Source organism: Macaca nemestrina, chromosome 2 (genome assembly GCF_043159975.1).
Source record: "Macaca nemestrina isolate mMacNem1 chromosome 2, mMacNem.hap1, whole genome shotgun sequence".
Taxonomy (NCBI): domain Eukaryota; kingdom Metazoa; phylum Chordata; class Mammalia; order Primates; family Cercopithecidae; genus Macaca; species Macaca nemestrina.
In genome coordinates, this window is record NC_092126.1 from 96,762,387 (window position 1) to 96,778,488 (window position 16,102).

At 41.8% G+C, this 16,102-nt stretch overlaps 1 protein-coding gene across 15 annotated transcripts in view; it reads left to right on the forward strand.

The window, feature by feature from the left end:
* Window positions 1–16,102, forward strand: part of LOC105480599 (kelch-like protein 24) — a 176,217-nt gene that overhangs the window by 96,622 nt on the left and 63,493 nt on the right. For all 15 annotated transcript variants that reach the window (XM_071091344.1, XM_071091346.1, XM_071091343.1 and 12 more), the window contains one exon: window positions 7,271–7,382. In XM_071091344.1, the coding sequence (XP_070947445.1) occupies window positions 7,271–7,382 (112 nt within the window). The remainder of the gene's footprint in view (window positions 1–7,270; window positions 7,383–16,102) is intronic.

A 16,102-nucleotide genomic window follows, 5' to 3' on the forward strand; every position in this document is an offset into this window, starting at 1 on the left:
TTTTTTTTTTTGAGATGGAGTTTCACTTTTGTCTCCCAGTCTAGAGTGCAGTGGTGCGCTCTGGATTCACTGCAACCTCCGCCGCTTGGGTTCAAGTGATTCTCCTGCCTCAGCCTCCCAAGTAGCTGGGATTACAGGCGCCCACCACCACGCTTGGATAATTTTTTTGTATTTTTACTAGAGACGGGATTTCACCATCTTGGCCCGGCTGATCTCAAACTTCTGACCTCAGGTGATCCGCCTGCCTTGGCTACCCAAAGTGCTAGGATTACAGGCGTGAGCTACCATGCCTGGCCTTATTCTTTACATCTTTATATGATGTTACACATATATATGTTTTTGTTTTTGTTTTTGTTTTTTTTGAGACAGAGTATCACTCTGTCACCCAGGCTGGAGTGCAGTGGCATGATCTCAACTCATTGCAACCTCCACTTCCCGGGTTCAAGCAATTCTCATGCTTCAGCCTCCCAGGTAGCTGTGATTACAGGTGCACGCCACCATGCTGAGCTGATTGTTGTATATTTTGTAGAGACAGAGTTTCGCCATGTTGGCCAGGCTGGTCTTGAACTCCTGAGCTCAAGCACCCTGCCTGCCTTGGCCTCCCAAAGTGCTGGGATTACAGGCATGAGCCACCACGCCTGGCCCATATTGATTGTATAAATGCACCGTGGAAGTCGTTGTTGGTTATTATCAGTGAAATATCTGTTCTCTGCTCTGTTCAGAGCCCGACTCTTAAAACAAAACATCGCTGCCCCCTGAGAACTCTGGTTCTTCTTTAACCCTTTCAAGCAATGGTGGCTTTTTTTTTTTCCTCCCACACACCACTGGGCCTGAGGGTGGGGAAGGTGTCTTCCTTGATCATATTTATGGCTTCCAGACCACCTTTCCCTGCCAAGGGTGACTGGGGAAGTTAATAGATAATTGTAGCAGAGGGAGGAGTAGCAGCCTCAACGGAGCTGAGACTTTTTGTAAAAGGTATCAACACCTGGTTTACTGATTTTCTCTCTACCATAACTCTTGCTGTCATTCTTAAGGACTTTGCATACATATAGACAATTCATCCAAAACCGTGGTCTCTTGGTTCTTTGATTTCTTCACTTTGATGCTTAGTTTATTTTAGGGATATATCATAGACTCTAAACTGAGTAAGGAGAGAAGACAGCGTATATAGGAGCAGTGATGGCTGGTGAAAAGTTTTGTGGTCAAGAAATAGAAGTCTTCGTGAAGTCAAAGAATAGTTGGATTGGGGTGAAACTGGAAAGATAAGGGTTGGTGGTCAGAAAGTGGAATAGGCTGGGCGTGATGGCTCAGGCCTGTAATCGCAGCTCTTTGGGAGGCCAAGGCGGGCAGATCACGAGGTCAGGAGATCAAGACCATCCTGGCCAACATGGTGAAACCTGTCTCTACTAAAAATACAAAAATTAGCTGGGCGTGGTGGCTCGTGCTTGTAATCCCAGCTACTCAGGAGGCTGAGGCAGGAGAATCGCTTGAACCAGGGAGTTGAAGGTTGCAGTGAGCCAAGATTGTGGCACTGCACTCCAGCCTGGCGGCAGAGCGCAACTTTATCTCAAAAAAAAAAAAAAAAAAAAAAAAGACAGTGGAATATTTGGAAATGAGATTTTTATAGGTAGGTACGGTATGTTTTTCTTCTTATGTATTATATTTTTATTGATGATAGAAATCTAATATACCCAAAAGGATGGGATTAAAATCTAATTACATAAAACCCTTAATACTTAAAAATGCAATACCAGTGCCTATTTTGTTTCTCTGTTCTCATTCCAGAAATGAGAATTTGTAAAACACATTATTTCTTTTAATTTGTAAAGACCATCCTGCAGTAATTAGTGAGATTTATTTGCTAAGAAGTCTTTACTAATCTGCAGGCAGAGGTGTGGCAAATCACTTATCAAGATCTATTGTAACAGTGAGAAAATCCAAAGAAAGGATTGTGCTGCAACTCCTTATCCAGTTTCTCTTTCATCCCGGACATCTGGAGTGTTTTCTGCTGATAGTAAATGAACTTTGTTTCATTACGTGTATGAGGTTTGACGTCATCAAAATTGCCTGTGTCTTATTTTCAGCCTGATCTCTGCCACTCTGACAGTGTCTTCTGTGCCACGCCTGAGCAGTTAGCTGTTCACAGCCTGGTGGCACACACCTTTACAACATACCTTTTCCCATAGCAAGTCAAACTTCATTAATAACAATAGTAGGATTTGTAAATAGTACTTTAAAAGAGATTATTGCTTATATGCTTCTGGTTTTTAAAACTCCTGGAGAAATCATATGCTGTGATTGACCGTAGCTCTGTGTTTAATAGCAGATAATGTATGTAAGTCTATTACTACACTTGCTCATTTACATGTATGTCTCACCAGATTTAGAACTTATCGATGTTTGGGACCTTATCTTGTCTTAATATCTCCAGGGTGAGCCGAGAACGGTGTCTCATGCCTGGAATCCCAGCACTTTGGGAGGCTGAGGCAGGTGGATCACGAGGTGAGGAGTTTGAGACCAGCCTTGACAACATAGTGAAACCTTGTCTGTACTAAAAATACAAAAAAAAATTAGCCAGGCCTGGTGGTGTGTGCCTGTAGTCCCAGCTACTCAAGAGGCTTAGGCAGGAGAGTTGTTTGAACCTGGGAGGCAGAGGTTGCAGTGAGCCAAGATCATGCCACTGCACTCCAGCCTAGTTGACAGAGCAAGACTCAAAATAAATAAATAAATAAATATCCCCATGCATAGTTCCTAGCATGTAGTAAATGCTCATTTTGTGTTTTTTTAAATTTTTAATTTTTAAAAATTTTTTATTTTTTTGAGACGGAGTCTTGCTCTGTTGCCCAGGCTGGAGTGCAGTGGTTCAATCTTGGCTCACTGCAAGCTCCGCCTCCTGGGTTCACGCCATTCCCCTGCCTCAGCCTCCTGAGTAGCTGGGACTACAGGCGCCTGCCACCAAGCCCAGCTAATGTTTTTGTATTTTTAGTAGAGATGGGGTTTCACTGTATTAGCCAGGATGGTCTCAATCTCCCGACCTCGTGATCCGCCTGGCTCAGCCTCCCAAACTGCTGGGATTACAGGCGTGAGCCACTGTACCCAGCCAATTTCGTTTATTTATTTATTTATTTTTTATTTTTTTATTTTTTTTGAGACGGAGTCTCGCTGTGTCACCCAGGCTGGAGTGCAGTGGCGCGATCTCGGCTCACTGCAAGCTCCGCCTCCCGGGTTTACGGCATTCTCCTGCCTCAGCATCCGAGTAGCTGGGACTACAGGCGCCCGCCACCACGCCCGGCTGGTTTTTTGTATTTTTAGTAGAGACGGGGTTTCACCATGTTAGCCAGGATGGTCTCGATCTCCTGACCTCGTGATCCACCCGCCTCGGCCTCCCAAAGTGCTGGGATTACGGGCTTGAGCCACCGCGCCCGGCCTTCATTTATTTTTTTAAAGACAGAGTCTTGCTCTATTATCCAGCGGGGAGAACAGTGCCATGATTATAGCTCGCTGCAGCCTCGAACTCCTGGGCTCAAACTATCCTCCCATTTCAGCCTCCTGAGTAGCTAGGACTCTAGGTGTGTGCCACCTATGTCCAGCTAATTTTTTACCCAGGCTGGTCTCGAACTCCTGGCCTCAAGCAGTCCTCCTGCCTTGGCTTCCCAAAGTGCTGGGATTACAGGTGTGAGCCATGTACCCAGCCTCATTTCATGTTTGATACTGAGTGAATTATTGAATTCATGAAATGGGCCATTCCATTTGGAGGTGGCTGGTTTCGTTTGGAAGTTTTTAATTATATTGAGCAGAGATCTAACTTCCTCTTCTAAACAGTAAGCTTTTCATATGCTTTGTGTACCACTCAGAATCATCATAATCCCTTTTCCTTGTATAGTTGTTTAGATATTTGAAAGCAGTTACTGGGCCTCATCTATATTTGTATCATTTGTCACTCGTGTGACTTTGTTTTGTGTTCCTTTGCCATTCAGGTTGTATTCTTTGGCATACTCCAGTTTATCTATATTCCTTTTAAAATAACCTTTTTAGAACTGAACCTAAAACTCCAGATATGGTGTAACCAATATAAAGTAGGTTAGGACTGTTAACATATGTCCTAGGTTTAATTATAACTCTTATGTTATTTGCAGGACTCTGAAGATGTTTGTTGTGTTAGGTATCTAAAGTAATTTAACCAATAAGGGAGGATTTTTGCAGCTGCCTTGAAACTTGGGGTTAATCTTACTTCTGGATCAAAGCACAAATGTTTTTCTTACACACCCTGACTCTCTTCATCACAGCACATTACCTGACAAAGAGATGGGTGGATTCTGCTCTTATTGAAGCACTTTTTTCACATTTGTTCAGTTGTCAGGACAACCCTTAGCCAAATTCCTAAAAGCTGCGATTGTAAACTTTGCTTTTTTTTAGGTACAAGATAGTCACTAGATATGTGCTAGGCTCAGGGTTTGATACAGGGATTGTGAAGAGCACAGGACTCTGCCTTTGGGAAACCGCGTGGAGTGTTCCTGCCCTTGGTGTGTGTGAAACTGGAGCGGGCCAGCTCCCCAGAGGAATCCTAGTGAGCCTCTTCCAAACCTTCCTATCTGTTTTATTTCACTCGAATGTAGGAACGCTCTAGAGCAGCACTGTCCAATGGAAATATACTGTGAGCTACATCTGTAATTTGAAATTTTCGAGTAGCTACATTAGAGGAGTAAGTACCCAGAAGAAGTGATGTGGGCATTCCATGCCCTGCACAGTCGGGCAATATCCAGTCATATTATTGTGCATACTAGGGAGAGTGGTCTGGGAAGTGAGGTCTGTCACCTTGGGGATGTAGACTAGCACACAGTGGCTAAAGCATGGCCCTGGAGCCTATTGCTTGAGTTTGCATTCTGGTTCTACTGCTTGTTTGCTGTGTGACCTTGGCAAGTTAGTTATTCAGCCTCACTGTGTCTCAGAGGGGATATTTCATAGTGTGGTTATAAAGATTAAGTAAGTTAATAGTGCTAAAGGGCTTAGAACACTGATTGGGTCATAGCAAAAGTGAAACGTAGGAGAGCAGTGTTTGCTGCCACTCTTGTTGTGGGGAGCAGAGATGTTCATTCTGAAAAGACTTGAGGGAATGCTTTGGTTCTTTTAAAGGGCTTTCATGTGGAGGAAGGATTTACTCTTTGTGATTCCAGATGGCATATCTGGAATTAACATGCAGGAGGTAGAAGAAGTCATTTTATAATAGAGCTGTTCAGAAATGTAACAGAGGGTCTCATGAAGTAGTGAGTTCAGGATCACTCAGAGTGACGCTAAAAGACTGATTGGCCGTTTGAATAAATTAGTCGAGCAAGGAGCTGTACTCCATTCTGTGTTTCTAATAAAGCCATTTTTGTTTAATCTCCATAGTCTTACGGTTTTTCCCTCTTGGTGTCATTGATTTATTTCACCTTCTATGAGGAATCTAGAAATACTGAAGTTGGTTCAGGGGAGGCAGTCCTTTATTGTGTCAAGTAACGTATTTTGAAGTATACCATTTCCATAAATAATGTTGTCATAGATCTTAGGTTCTTTTTTTGCTTCTAAAAATATGGTTATGGAGGAATTTCCTGTTAAAAAGCATTGTTCGTTTTTCCTGGCTTTGTGCTGTCTGTCTGTCTTCTCTAGCAGCAGTCTTGCCTGCCTGTTCACTAAAGGTTAGGCCTTGTATATAAATTGAGAAGCATACCTAATTTAGCATATTCATTGAGAGAAGTTCAGCATTCAGTGTGATTGAGGCATGTTGCAAATGAGTTTAGACTTACCATTTAGCTTTACTGGAATTTAAATAACCAAAGTTCACATCAGTAGAATTTCCGTTAATTGACTCAAGTCCACCATGCCTCTAGGCTCCCCTGTATCTCTGGCTGTGGGTCCCATTTGAGACTGTCTCAAGTCTACGTTCTCGTTTGACCCCAAGCATGAATGTATACGAACATCGCAGCGGCTTCTCTTAGCTCCTTTGCAACTGGTTTCTTCCATCCAGGCCATTCTAGTTTGCTTTCTTTTCTCTTTGGCTTATAAGGTATTTATTAATTTCCCTGCTTTCTAGGCTCCCCTCATACGCAGGAATTTTTCCTGTCCCAGGCTCCGTTGTTAGCTCCTGGCTCTGGGCTCGTTAATTCACATCTGTTACACTCCTCTCAGGTTGTGTTCTTGAACTCTACACTCCCTCAATTCAGTTTTCCAAAAACACCATCTGTTGTCTTTCTTTCTCCTTGTCCTTTTCTTTTTGAGATGGAGTCTCGCTCTGTCTCTCAGGCTGGAGTGCGGTGGTGTGATCTCAGCTCATTGCCGCGTCCGGCCCCGGGTTCAAGCGATTGTCGTGGCCTCTCAAAGTGCTGTGATTACAGGCATGAGCCACCGTGCCCAGCCTCCTTGTAATTTTCATATCTTCTCTCATGACTAATTCTAAGCCAGGATTCACAACAAATATTTTTGTTTTAAAAGCATTCTCTCTCTTCCCTATAGACTTAAACCATATTGTTTTGAGTACTTAATGATATCTCAATTAAATTTCTAAATTTCTTTATTATGGAAAATTTCAAACATATACAGAAGTAAAGAGTATAATGAACCCTCTTGTGCCCATCACCAGTTATTAACAGTTTGCTCTTCTTTTCCATCAATTCCCACCCCCCCTCCTTGTTTTTCTTTCACAAATTACATTGTGCTGAGAATTCTCCAGTCCAGTTAGCATGCACACACATTCCTCTCTGGCCACTAAAATCAGTTGTTGTCACTATTCAGGGAAGGTCATATTGTGAACATATGATCTTTCTTTAAGTCTTCTTAGCAGAGAGTTTCAAATAAATTGTCACTTTCAGTTGAGCACATTCATGATTCATTTTGTTTCTGCCTCAGTGGAGGAATAAATACAAGGGTTTAGGGTAGGGAACGTATATCTCATGGCCTATATCTGTCAAATGCCAATTAAGGATCCTGGCCCTCTAGTGACATTCATCAGATCACCTTAGTTCCCTCGTCTGTGAAGATGACATTGGATTATATAGTCTAAGTTTACTCTCTTAGCATTCAGTAATTGAAAGTTTAATAGAGGTTTGAGTTGAATTTTTTCTTTTATAATTTAGCATTTTAGCAAAATTCAGCGTATTGATTTAGTTTTAAATGAGGAACCTAAATGGTTCTCAGAAGACAGTGAATTTCTGATTTATCCATTATCAGAAAACTTTTCCTGTGTAGGATGAGAGAGTGAACATGGATGAACGTGTTAATATCTGCTTTTCCATAGAGAGCCTCCTTTTCACCTGACCAGAAGAGGCTGGGGTGAGTTTCCCGTCAGAGTCCAAGTTCACTTTAAGGACAGCCAGAACAAGCGGATAGATATCATACATAATCTGAAGGTACTGTAACAGAACATCGCTCCCTAGTTTTGAAGTCTCTTTGTACCAGCTACAGTTGATCCTTGAACAACATGGGGGTTAAGGGCCCCCTCGCAGTTAAAAATTCATATACAACTTTAGACTCCCCAAAACTTAACTATTAATAGCCTACTGTTGACGGCAAACCTTCCTAATAGTGTAAACAGTCAACACATATTCTGTATGTTATATATATTATGGACTATATTCTTACAATAAAGTAAGCTGGACAAAAGAACTGTTATTAAGAGAATCAAAAGGAATAGAAAGTATATTTACTATTCATTAAGTGGCAGTGGATCATCTTCGAGGTCTTTATCCTCGCCATCTTCACATTGAGTAGGCTGGGGAAGTGGAGGGATTGCTCTTGCTGCCTTGGGTGGCAGAGGTGGAAGAAAATCCATTTGTAAGCGGATCTGTGCAGTTCAAACCCATGTTCAAGGGTCAACTGTATTCAAAGTGGGAGTGTTAGGTCTTCTGCAAGAAGTGGCTAAGAATAGTGGGCGGGGGGGAGATAGTATTTCTGAGTGTGTTATGCTTACTGCTACAACACAACTTTGTCCCCTGATGCAATCATCAGAGAGAGAATAACTCTACAGGACAATGTATATCCTTTAAGAAGATGAACAAAGTGGTCAGATAATCAGAATGCATGAATATTTGATCAGACCTCAACATCAGTGTGTTTCTGAGGGCTAAGTTACTGAATCTTTTTAAAATCTGCTTACTTTTCTATAAAGTGGGGCAAATAATAATGTTTGTAAAGACAGAAGTGAACATGTCTTGGAAATGATAAAGTACTATATAAGATTGTAATACTTTTGTATTATAAGAAATCCTTGAATGATGAATGTGGCCATGTGATTTATGGTGCAGCCATTGTAAATTATATCTTATGAAGTGTTGTCTATCCACGGGGAGAACTGCCCTTATAGGAAGTGAAACGCAGAGTACAGGCATACTTTGTTTCATTGCACTTTGCTTATTGTGCTCAGTAGATATTCTATTTGTAGAAAATGGAAGATTTGTGGCAACCCTGTGTCAGACAACTCTGTGAGCACCATTTTTCCAACATCATGTGCTCATTTGTGTCTTTCTGTCACATTTTGGCAATTCCTGAAATATTTCAAACTTTTTTATTATTAAATCTGTTTTGATGATCCTGTGATCGATGTTACTGTTATTTTGGGACACGACAAACCATGCTCATATAGGAAGATGAACATAATTGATCAGTGTTGTGTGGATTCTGAATGCTCCAGCAACCAGCCATTCCCCATCTCATTCCCTCTTTTGGGGCCTTCCTATTCTCTGGGAACAACAGTATTGAAATTAGACTAATTAATAACCTTATAATGGCTTCCAAGTGTTGAAGTAGAAGGAAGAGTCACACATCTCTCACTTTAAATTAAAAGCTAGAAATTATTAAGCTTAGTGAAAAAAGCATGCTGAAAGCCAGGATAGGCTAAAAGCGAGGCCTCTGTGCCAGACAGCCAAGTTGTGAATGCAAAGGAAAAGTTCTTAAAGGAAATTAAAAGTACTACTCCAGTGAACACACAAATGATAAGAAAGCAAAACGGCCTTCTTGCTGATTTGGAGAAAGTCTCAGTGATCTGTAGAGAAGATGATACAAGCCATAACATTCCCTTAAGCCAAAGCCTAATCTCGGGCAAGGCCCTGACTCTTCAATTCTGTGAAGTCTGAGAGGGGTAAGGAAGCTTCAGAGGAAAAGTTTGAGGCTAGCAGATGTTGGTTCGTGAGGTTTAAGGAAAGATGCCATCTCCATAACGTACAAGCGCAAGGTGAAGCAGCAAGTGCTGATGGAGAGGCTACAGCAAGTTATCCAGAAGATCCAACTAAGATCATTGATGAAGGTGGCTGCACTAAACAACAGATTTTCACTGCAGATGAAACAGGCTTCTGTTGGAAGAAGATGCCATCTAGGACTTATAGCTAGAAGTCAATGCCTGGCTTCAGAGCATAGGATTGACTCTCTTGTTAGGGGATAATGCAGCTGGTGACTTTATTTATTTTTATTTTTATTTTTATTTTTTTTGAGACAGAGTCTTGCTCTGTCACCCACGCTGGAGTATAGTGGCGTGATCTCAGCTCACTGCAACCTTTGCCTCCTGGCACCTCAGGGTAGAAATAAGGTTTCACCGTGTTGTCCTGGCTGGTCTCAAACTCCTGAACTCAAGTGATCCACCCGTCTCAGCCTCCCAGAGTGCTAGGATTACAGGCATGAGCCACTGCGCTTGGCCACAACTGGTAACTTTAAATTGAAACCAGCACTTATTTACCATCCAGTAAATCCTAGGGCCCTTAATAATGATGCTAAATGTACTCTGCCTGTGCTTTATAAATGGAACAGAAAAGCCTGGGTGACAACACATCTGTTTATAAGAAATCCTTGAATGATGAATGTGGCCATGTGGTTTATGGTGCAGCCATTGTAAATTATATTTTATGAAGTGTTGTCTATCCACGGGGAGAACTGCCCTTATAGGAAGTGAAACGCAGAGTACAGGCATACTTTGTTTCATTGCACTTTGCTTATTGTGCTCACTAGATATTCTATTTGTAAAAAATGGAAGATTTGTGGCAACCCTGTGTCAGACAACTCTGTGAGCACCTGTCAGACAACTCTTATAGCATGGTTTACTGAAAATTTTAAGCCCACTGTTGAGACCAACTGCTCAGAGAAAAGGATTCCTTTCAAAATATTGTTCATTGATAATTCACCTGGTCCCTTAGAGCTCTGCTGGAGGCCAGTCACGGTGGCTCACGCCTGTAATCCCAGCACTTTGGGAGGCCGAGGCAGGTGGATCACTTGAGGCCAGGAGTTCGAGACCAGCCTGGCCAACATGGCGAAACCCCGTCTCTACTAAAAATACAAAAAGTAGCTGGGCGTGGTGGGTCACACCTGTAGTCCCAGTTACTTGGGAGGTGCTGAGGCAGGAGACTCGCTTGAACCCAGGGGGCGAAGGTTGCTGTGAGCCGAGATCGTGCCACTGCACTCTAGCCTGGTGACAAAGTGAGAGTCCATCTCAAAAAAAAAAAAAAGCTCTGATGGAGATGTACAAGGAGATTAATGCTGTATTCGTGCCTGCTAACACAGTATCCATTCTGCACCCATGAGATCAGGGAGTAATTTCAACATTCAAGTCTTACTGTTTTAAGAAATATATTTTGTGGCCAGGCATGGTGGCTCATGCCTATAATGCCAGCCCATTGGGAGGCCAAGGAGGAAGGATTGTGTGAGCCCAGGAGTTTGAGACCAGCCTGGGCAACATAGTAAGACCTTGTCTCTACAAAAAAAAAAAAAAAAATTAGCCGGACATGGTGGTGCCTATAGACCCAGCTACTTGGAAGGCTGAGGTAGGAGGAGGATCAGCTTCATGGTCCCAGGAGATTGAGGCTGCTGTGAGCCGTGATCAAGCCACTGCCCTCCAGTTTGGGTGAGAGAGCAAGCCCCATCTCAAAAAAAAAATAAAAAAAGGAAAAGAAAAATAAATTTTGTAAGGTTATAGATGCCATAGATAGTGATTTCTCAGATGAATTTGGTCAAAGTAAATTGAAAGCCTTCTGGAAAGGACTAACCATTCTAGATGCCATTGAGAACATTTGTGATTCACGAGAGGAGGTCATAGTAGCAGCATTAACAGGAGTTTGGAAGAAATTGATTCCAACCCTAGTGGATGACTTAAGTTCAAGACTTCAGCGGAGGAATTAGCTGCAGATATGGTGGAAGCAGCAAGAGTACAAGAATTAGAAGTAGAGCCTGAAGATGTGACTGAATTGCTGCAATTTTGTGATTAAACTTTAATGCATGAGGATTTGCTTCTTTATTTTTTTGAGGCGGAGTTTCGCTCTGTCACCCAGGCTGGAGTGCAGTGGCCGGATCTCAGTTCACTGCAAGCTCTACCTCCCGGGTTCACGCCATTCTCCTGCCTCAGCCTCCTGAGTAGCTGGGACTACAGGTGCCCGCCACCTCGCCCGGCTAGTTTTTTGTATTTTTTAGTAGAGATGGGGTTTCACCGTGTTAGCCAGGATGGTCTTGATCTTGTGACCTTGTGATCCGCCCGTCTTGGCCTCCCAAAGTGCTGGGATTACAGGCTTGAGCCACCGCGCCCGGCCGAGGATTTGCTTCTTATGGATAAGCAAAGTAAGTGGCTTCTTGAGATGGAATCCACTCCTGGTGATGATACTGTGAACACTGTTGAAATTGACAACAAAGGATTTAGAATATTGCATAAACTTACTTGATAAAGCAGCTGCAGGGTTTGAGAAGATTGACTCCAGTTCTGAAAGAACTTGTGGATAAAACACTGTCAAACAGCATTGCATGCTACAGAGAAATCTTTCAGAAAAGGAAGAGTCAGTCGAGGTAGCAAACCATTGCATGCTACAGAGAAATCTTTCAGAAAAGGAAGAGTCAGTCGAGGTAGCAAACTTCATTGTTGTCTTGTTTTAAGAAATTGCCATAGCCACCCAAACCTTCAACAAACAGCCATCAGCATCAAGGCAAGACCCTCCACCAACAAAAAGATTATAATTCACGAAAGGCTCAAGGTGATCATTAGCACTTTTTAGCAATAAAGTATTTTTAAATTAAGGTATGTACATTATTTTTTTAGACATAATGCTATTATGTACTTAATAGACTACAGCGTAGTGTAAACATAACTTTTATAAACACTGGGAAACAAATTCATTGTGACTTGCTTTATTGCAGTATTCACTTTATTGCAGTAGTCTAGAATTGCATCTGCAACGATCTCTGAGGTATGTTTGTATAAAACTGTATGTACATGAAGTCAACCACGATCTTTGAAAGGTAGAAAAAAACCCAAAAGAAATACACCAAAATGTTGGAGTAACTAAAATAATGACATTGTGATCTATTTCTCATACCCTGTTTTTGGTTTGTTTTCTGAAATATTTTTGCAATTTTATATAAATAAATGTTTATTTTTTATTTTTTTAAGACAGAGTCTCACTGTTGCCCAGACTAGAGTGCAATGGCATGATCACGGGTCACTGCATCCTTGACCTCCCCAGGCTCAGGTGGTCCTCTTATCTCAGACTCCCAGGTAGCTGGGACCACAAGCACATGCCACTACACCCAGTTAATTTTTTTATTTTTTGTGGAGATGGAGTTTTTTTCACTGTGTTGCCCAGCCTGGTCTCAAACTCATGGGGTAAAACATTCTACCCTCCTCAGCCTCCCAAAGTGCTGGCATTAGAGGCGTGAACCACCTTGCCCGGCCCATGTTTAATTTGTATAGTGGAAAGACCATTTCTTAGTGTTCCCTTAGACCCTTTTTATAGTAGTATAGTTTCATGTACATTTTCTCTACATGTGACATAATCCTAATATTGTACATCTCCAAAGCACCCTTACTTTGTGGTTTATCACATTGTTCATGTTAATGGCTCCCAAAACTGGGCTAACCGAAGCTAAGTATATCTGTGGAATTCCTTTTTCATTCCCTTTCTTCTACACATGCACCTCTTTCAACCCTAAGGCATGCTGAAATTTCCCTTCCATCGGTGATAGGTGGGACTGCTTAACTTGAGGCTTAAGTTCTTTTCCAAAGATTATCATAAGACTAGGTTGCCTTATGACCTCAGAGAAGCACTGAAACCAGATGAAAGGGCACACAGCCATTTTATTAAGGGACAGAGTACTGTTCTGTTACTTAGAGGAAGGTCTTAAAATAGTTCACTTTCTTTTTTTTTTTTTGAAACGGAATCTCGGTCTGTTGCCCAGGCTGGAAGGCAATGATGCAATCTCAGCTCACTGCAACCTCTGCCTCCCAGGTTCAAGCGATTCTTCTGCCTCGGCCTCCCAATTAGCTGAGATTACAGGCACCCGTCACCACGCATGGCTAATTTTTAACATTTTATTTTTAGTAGAGATGGGGTTTCATCATGTTGGCTAGGCTGGTCTCAAACTCCTGACCTCAGCAGATCCACTCACCTCAGCCTCCCAAAGTGCTGGGATTACAGGCATGAGCCACTGTGCCTGGCCAGTTTTACTTTCTTTCAATCTTATTTTTAACACAGCGCGTACTACCTTATGTTGCACTGGGCTCAGACCTAGTCTCTAAACAAAAGGAATTCTTCATGTACTTCTCACATCTTGTATTGTACATATCACTTAGAGCTCTTGGTGAAAGATTATTTGAGACAGTGTTTTAAAATGACAGTAAAATGTTTCTTACCAGTTTTCTGGAAAACATCATTTTATTGTTTTGTGTGTATTGGCCTTGAGACCCCAAACACCTGTGTTGTAGCCGTGTGATCCTTATTTGTGCTGTAGTATTATTTTTCCTGTCATTTTTAAATTAACTCTTGGAGCTATCTTTGGTTCTTCCCTCTTTTAAATATTTGTTCAGTTGCAGACCATTATTGTTTCTTCATAATCTCTTTTACATTCTGTCTTCCTCCCTTCCCACTATTCTTTTTTGTTTGTTTGTTTTTTTGTTTTGAGACAGTCTCACTCTGTCACCCAGGCTGGAGTGCAGTGGCGCAATTTTGGCTCACTGCAACCTCTACCTTCTGGGTTTAAGCGATTCTCCTGCCTCAGCCTCCCAAGTAGCTGGGACTACAGGTGCACACCACCACGCCCAGCTAATTTTTGTGTTTTTAGTAGAGACAGGGTTTCACCATTTTGGTCAGGGTGGTCAAACTCCTGGCCTCCAGTGATCCATCTGCCTCTGCCTCCCAAAGTGCTGGGATTACAGGCGTGAGCCACCACTCCCTGGCCCCTGCCCACTATTCCTAGGCTATTATTCTGCTGTCTCCTGATAGGCTTTTAAAAATCCATCTCCTTTCTTCATAGGGCATCCTACACGACAGTATCTGATCCATCCGCTTAAAAACCGCAGAACCTTTCTGCTATCCCTTTCAGAAAACTTGATTGGATTCCTGTTCAAGTGCGAATGCCCCTGCCTGCTCTCAGGGCTCATTTTGACTCGATTTACTTTCCCTAGGTTGTCTTGCACAAAACCCCTGATGAACATTCCGCTCTAGCCTTGGCAGTCTATTCCTGTCATAGAAATGCCTTGGGCTGTCTTTCCTTGGGTCTTTTTTAATGCTCTTCCCCTCCTCAGATGCTTGTCTGAATTCTTTGCATTCTTCAAGTTCCTATGTAGCTTTTCCTGGCTGTTAAAGCCTGAAGTGATCTTTGTATTCTGAAATTCTCAGTAAATAATGATGTGTATTTGATTCTGTAAATACTACATTAAATATTAAATACTCTAAATGTTAGAGTTACATAAAATTTAAAGTTCCTAGAATGTGTGAAATTATTATATCCTGCATTTCTGACAGGTAGTCATTTACTCTCTCCTTACCCATCACCCTAGAGCACAGCACTTCCCAAGCTAACACATTCATCCATTTAGTAAAACCTGACCCCATTTTTTGTCCTTTTGTCCTAGTGTTTCTTTTTTCTGTTTTTTTGTTTGTTTGTTTGTTTGTTTGTTTGTTTTAGACAGGATCTCACTTTATCACCCATGCTGGAGTGTGGTGGTGCAGACACGGTTCACTGCAGTCTCAACTTCTGGACTCAACCGATCCTCCCACATCAGCCTCCTGAGTAGTTGGGACCACAGGCGTGCATCACCATGCCTGGCTAATTGTTTAATTATTTTTTGTTGAGATGAGGCCTTACCATGTTGCTCAGGCTGGTTTTTTGTTTTTGTTTTTGTTTGTTTGTTTTTTGTAGATCTCCCTTTTTCACCCAGGCTGGTATTCAGTGGTGTGATCATGGCTCATTGCAGCCTCAACCTCCTGGGCTCAAGAGATCCTCCTGCCTCAGCCTCCTGAGTAGCTGAGACTACGGGAACCTGCCACCACGCCTGGCTAATTTTTGTATTTTTTGTAGAGACAGGCTTTCACCATGTTGTCCAGGCTGGTATTAAACTCCTGGACTCAAGCAATCAGCCCGCCTCAGTCTCCCAAAGTTCTGGGACTACAGAAGTGAGCCACAGAGCCTGGCCTCAGGTTGTTGACTTTTGAAATAATATAGAGTAAGGCTTTGTTTTATAAGAACCCTAAAAATGTTTGATGATAGCCTTTGTGTCTCCTGAAATCATTTCTACTCCAGGCAAAACCTGTTCCTGTTACATTTCTTGTATGCTTTGTTTTACATTTCCTCTTCTTGTATTGATAATAGTCCTGTCCTATCCAATGTCCCTCTTAAAATTTGGTCCCAACAATGAAACATAAACCTGTGCAGATTACAGAGAGACTGTGTGCTCTGGAGACTATGAAAATGGATGTAACCTAAAATTGCCTTTTATTTTTTTAGCAGTCATACCATAGGCTCAGGTTTAAATATTAAAACTCCAGACTTCTTCCGTGGAACCACTATTAATCCATCCTGTATTGCTTTTTATCTTGTGAACTCTAAATCTCATAACTGACTGAGTTGTCCTCTCATGTTGGCTGCTAAGAAACTCAACCAGATGTGACACCTGCCTCTCATAAGCCTTTAAAACCTTGTATTTACTAATCTACCCTGGCTTCATTTTTTCCCTCTCTTTTTTTCTACCCAATTTAATACTTTTCTGTATTAATCTTGTTGTATGTTTATATTGTTATCACAAGTCCTTTTTTTAGTGGTGGAATATAAATTTACAAATAAGAACTTAACCTTTTTCTGTGTAATTGTAAACTCTTGTTTATATTAT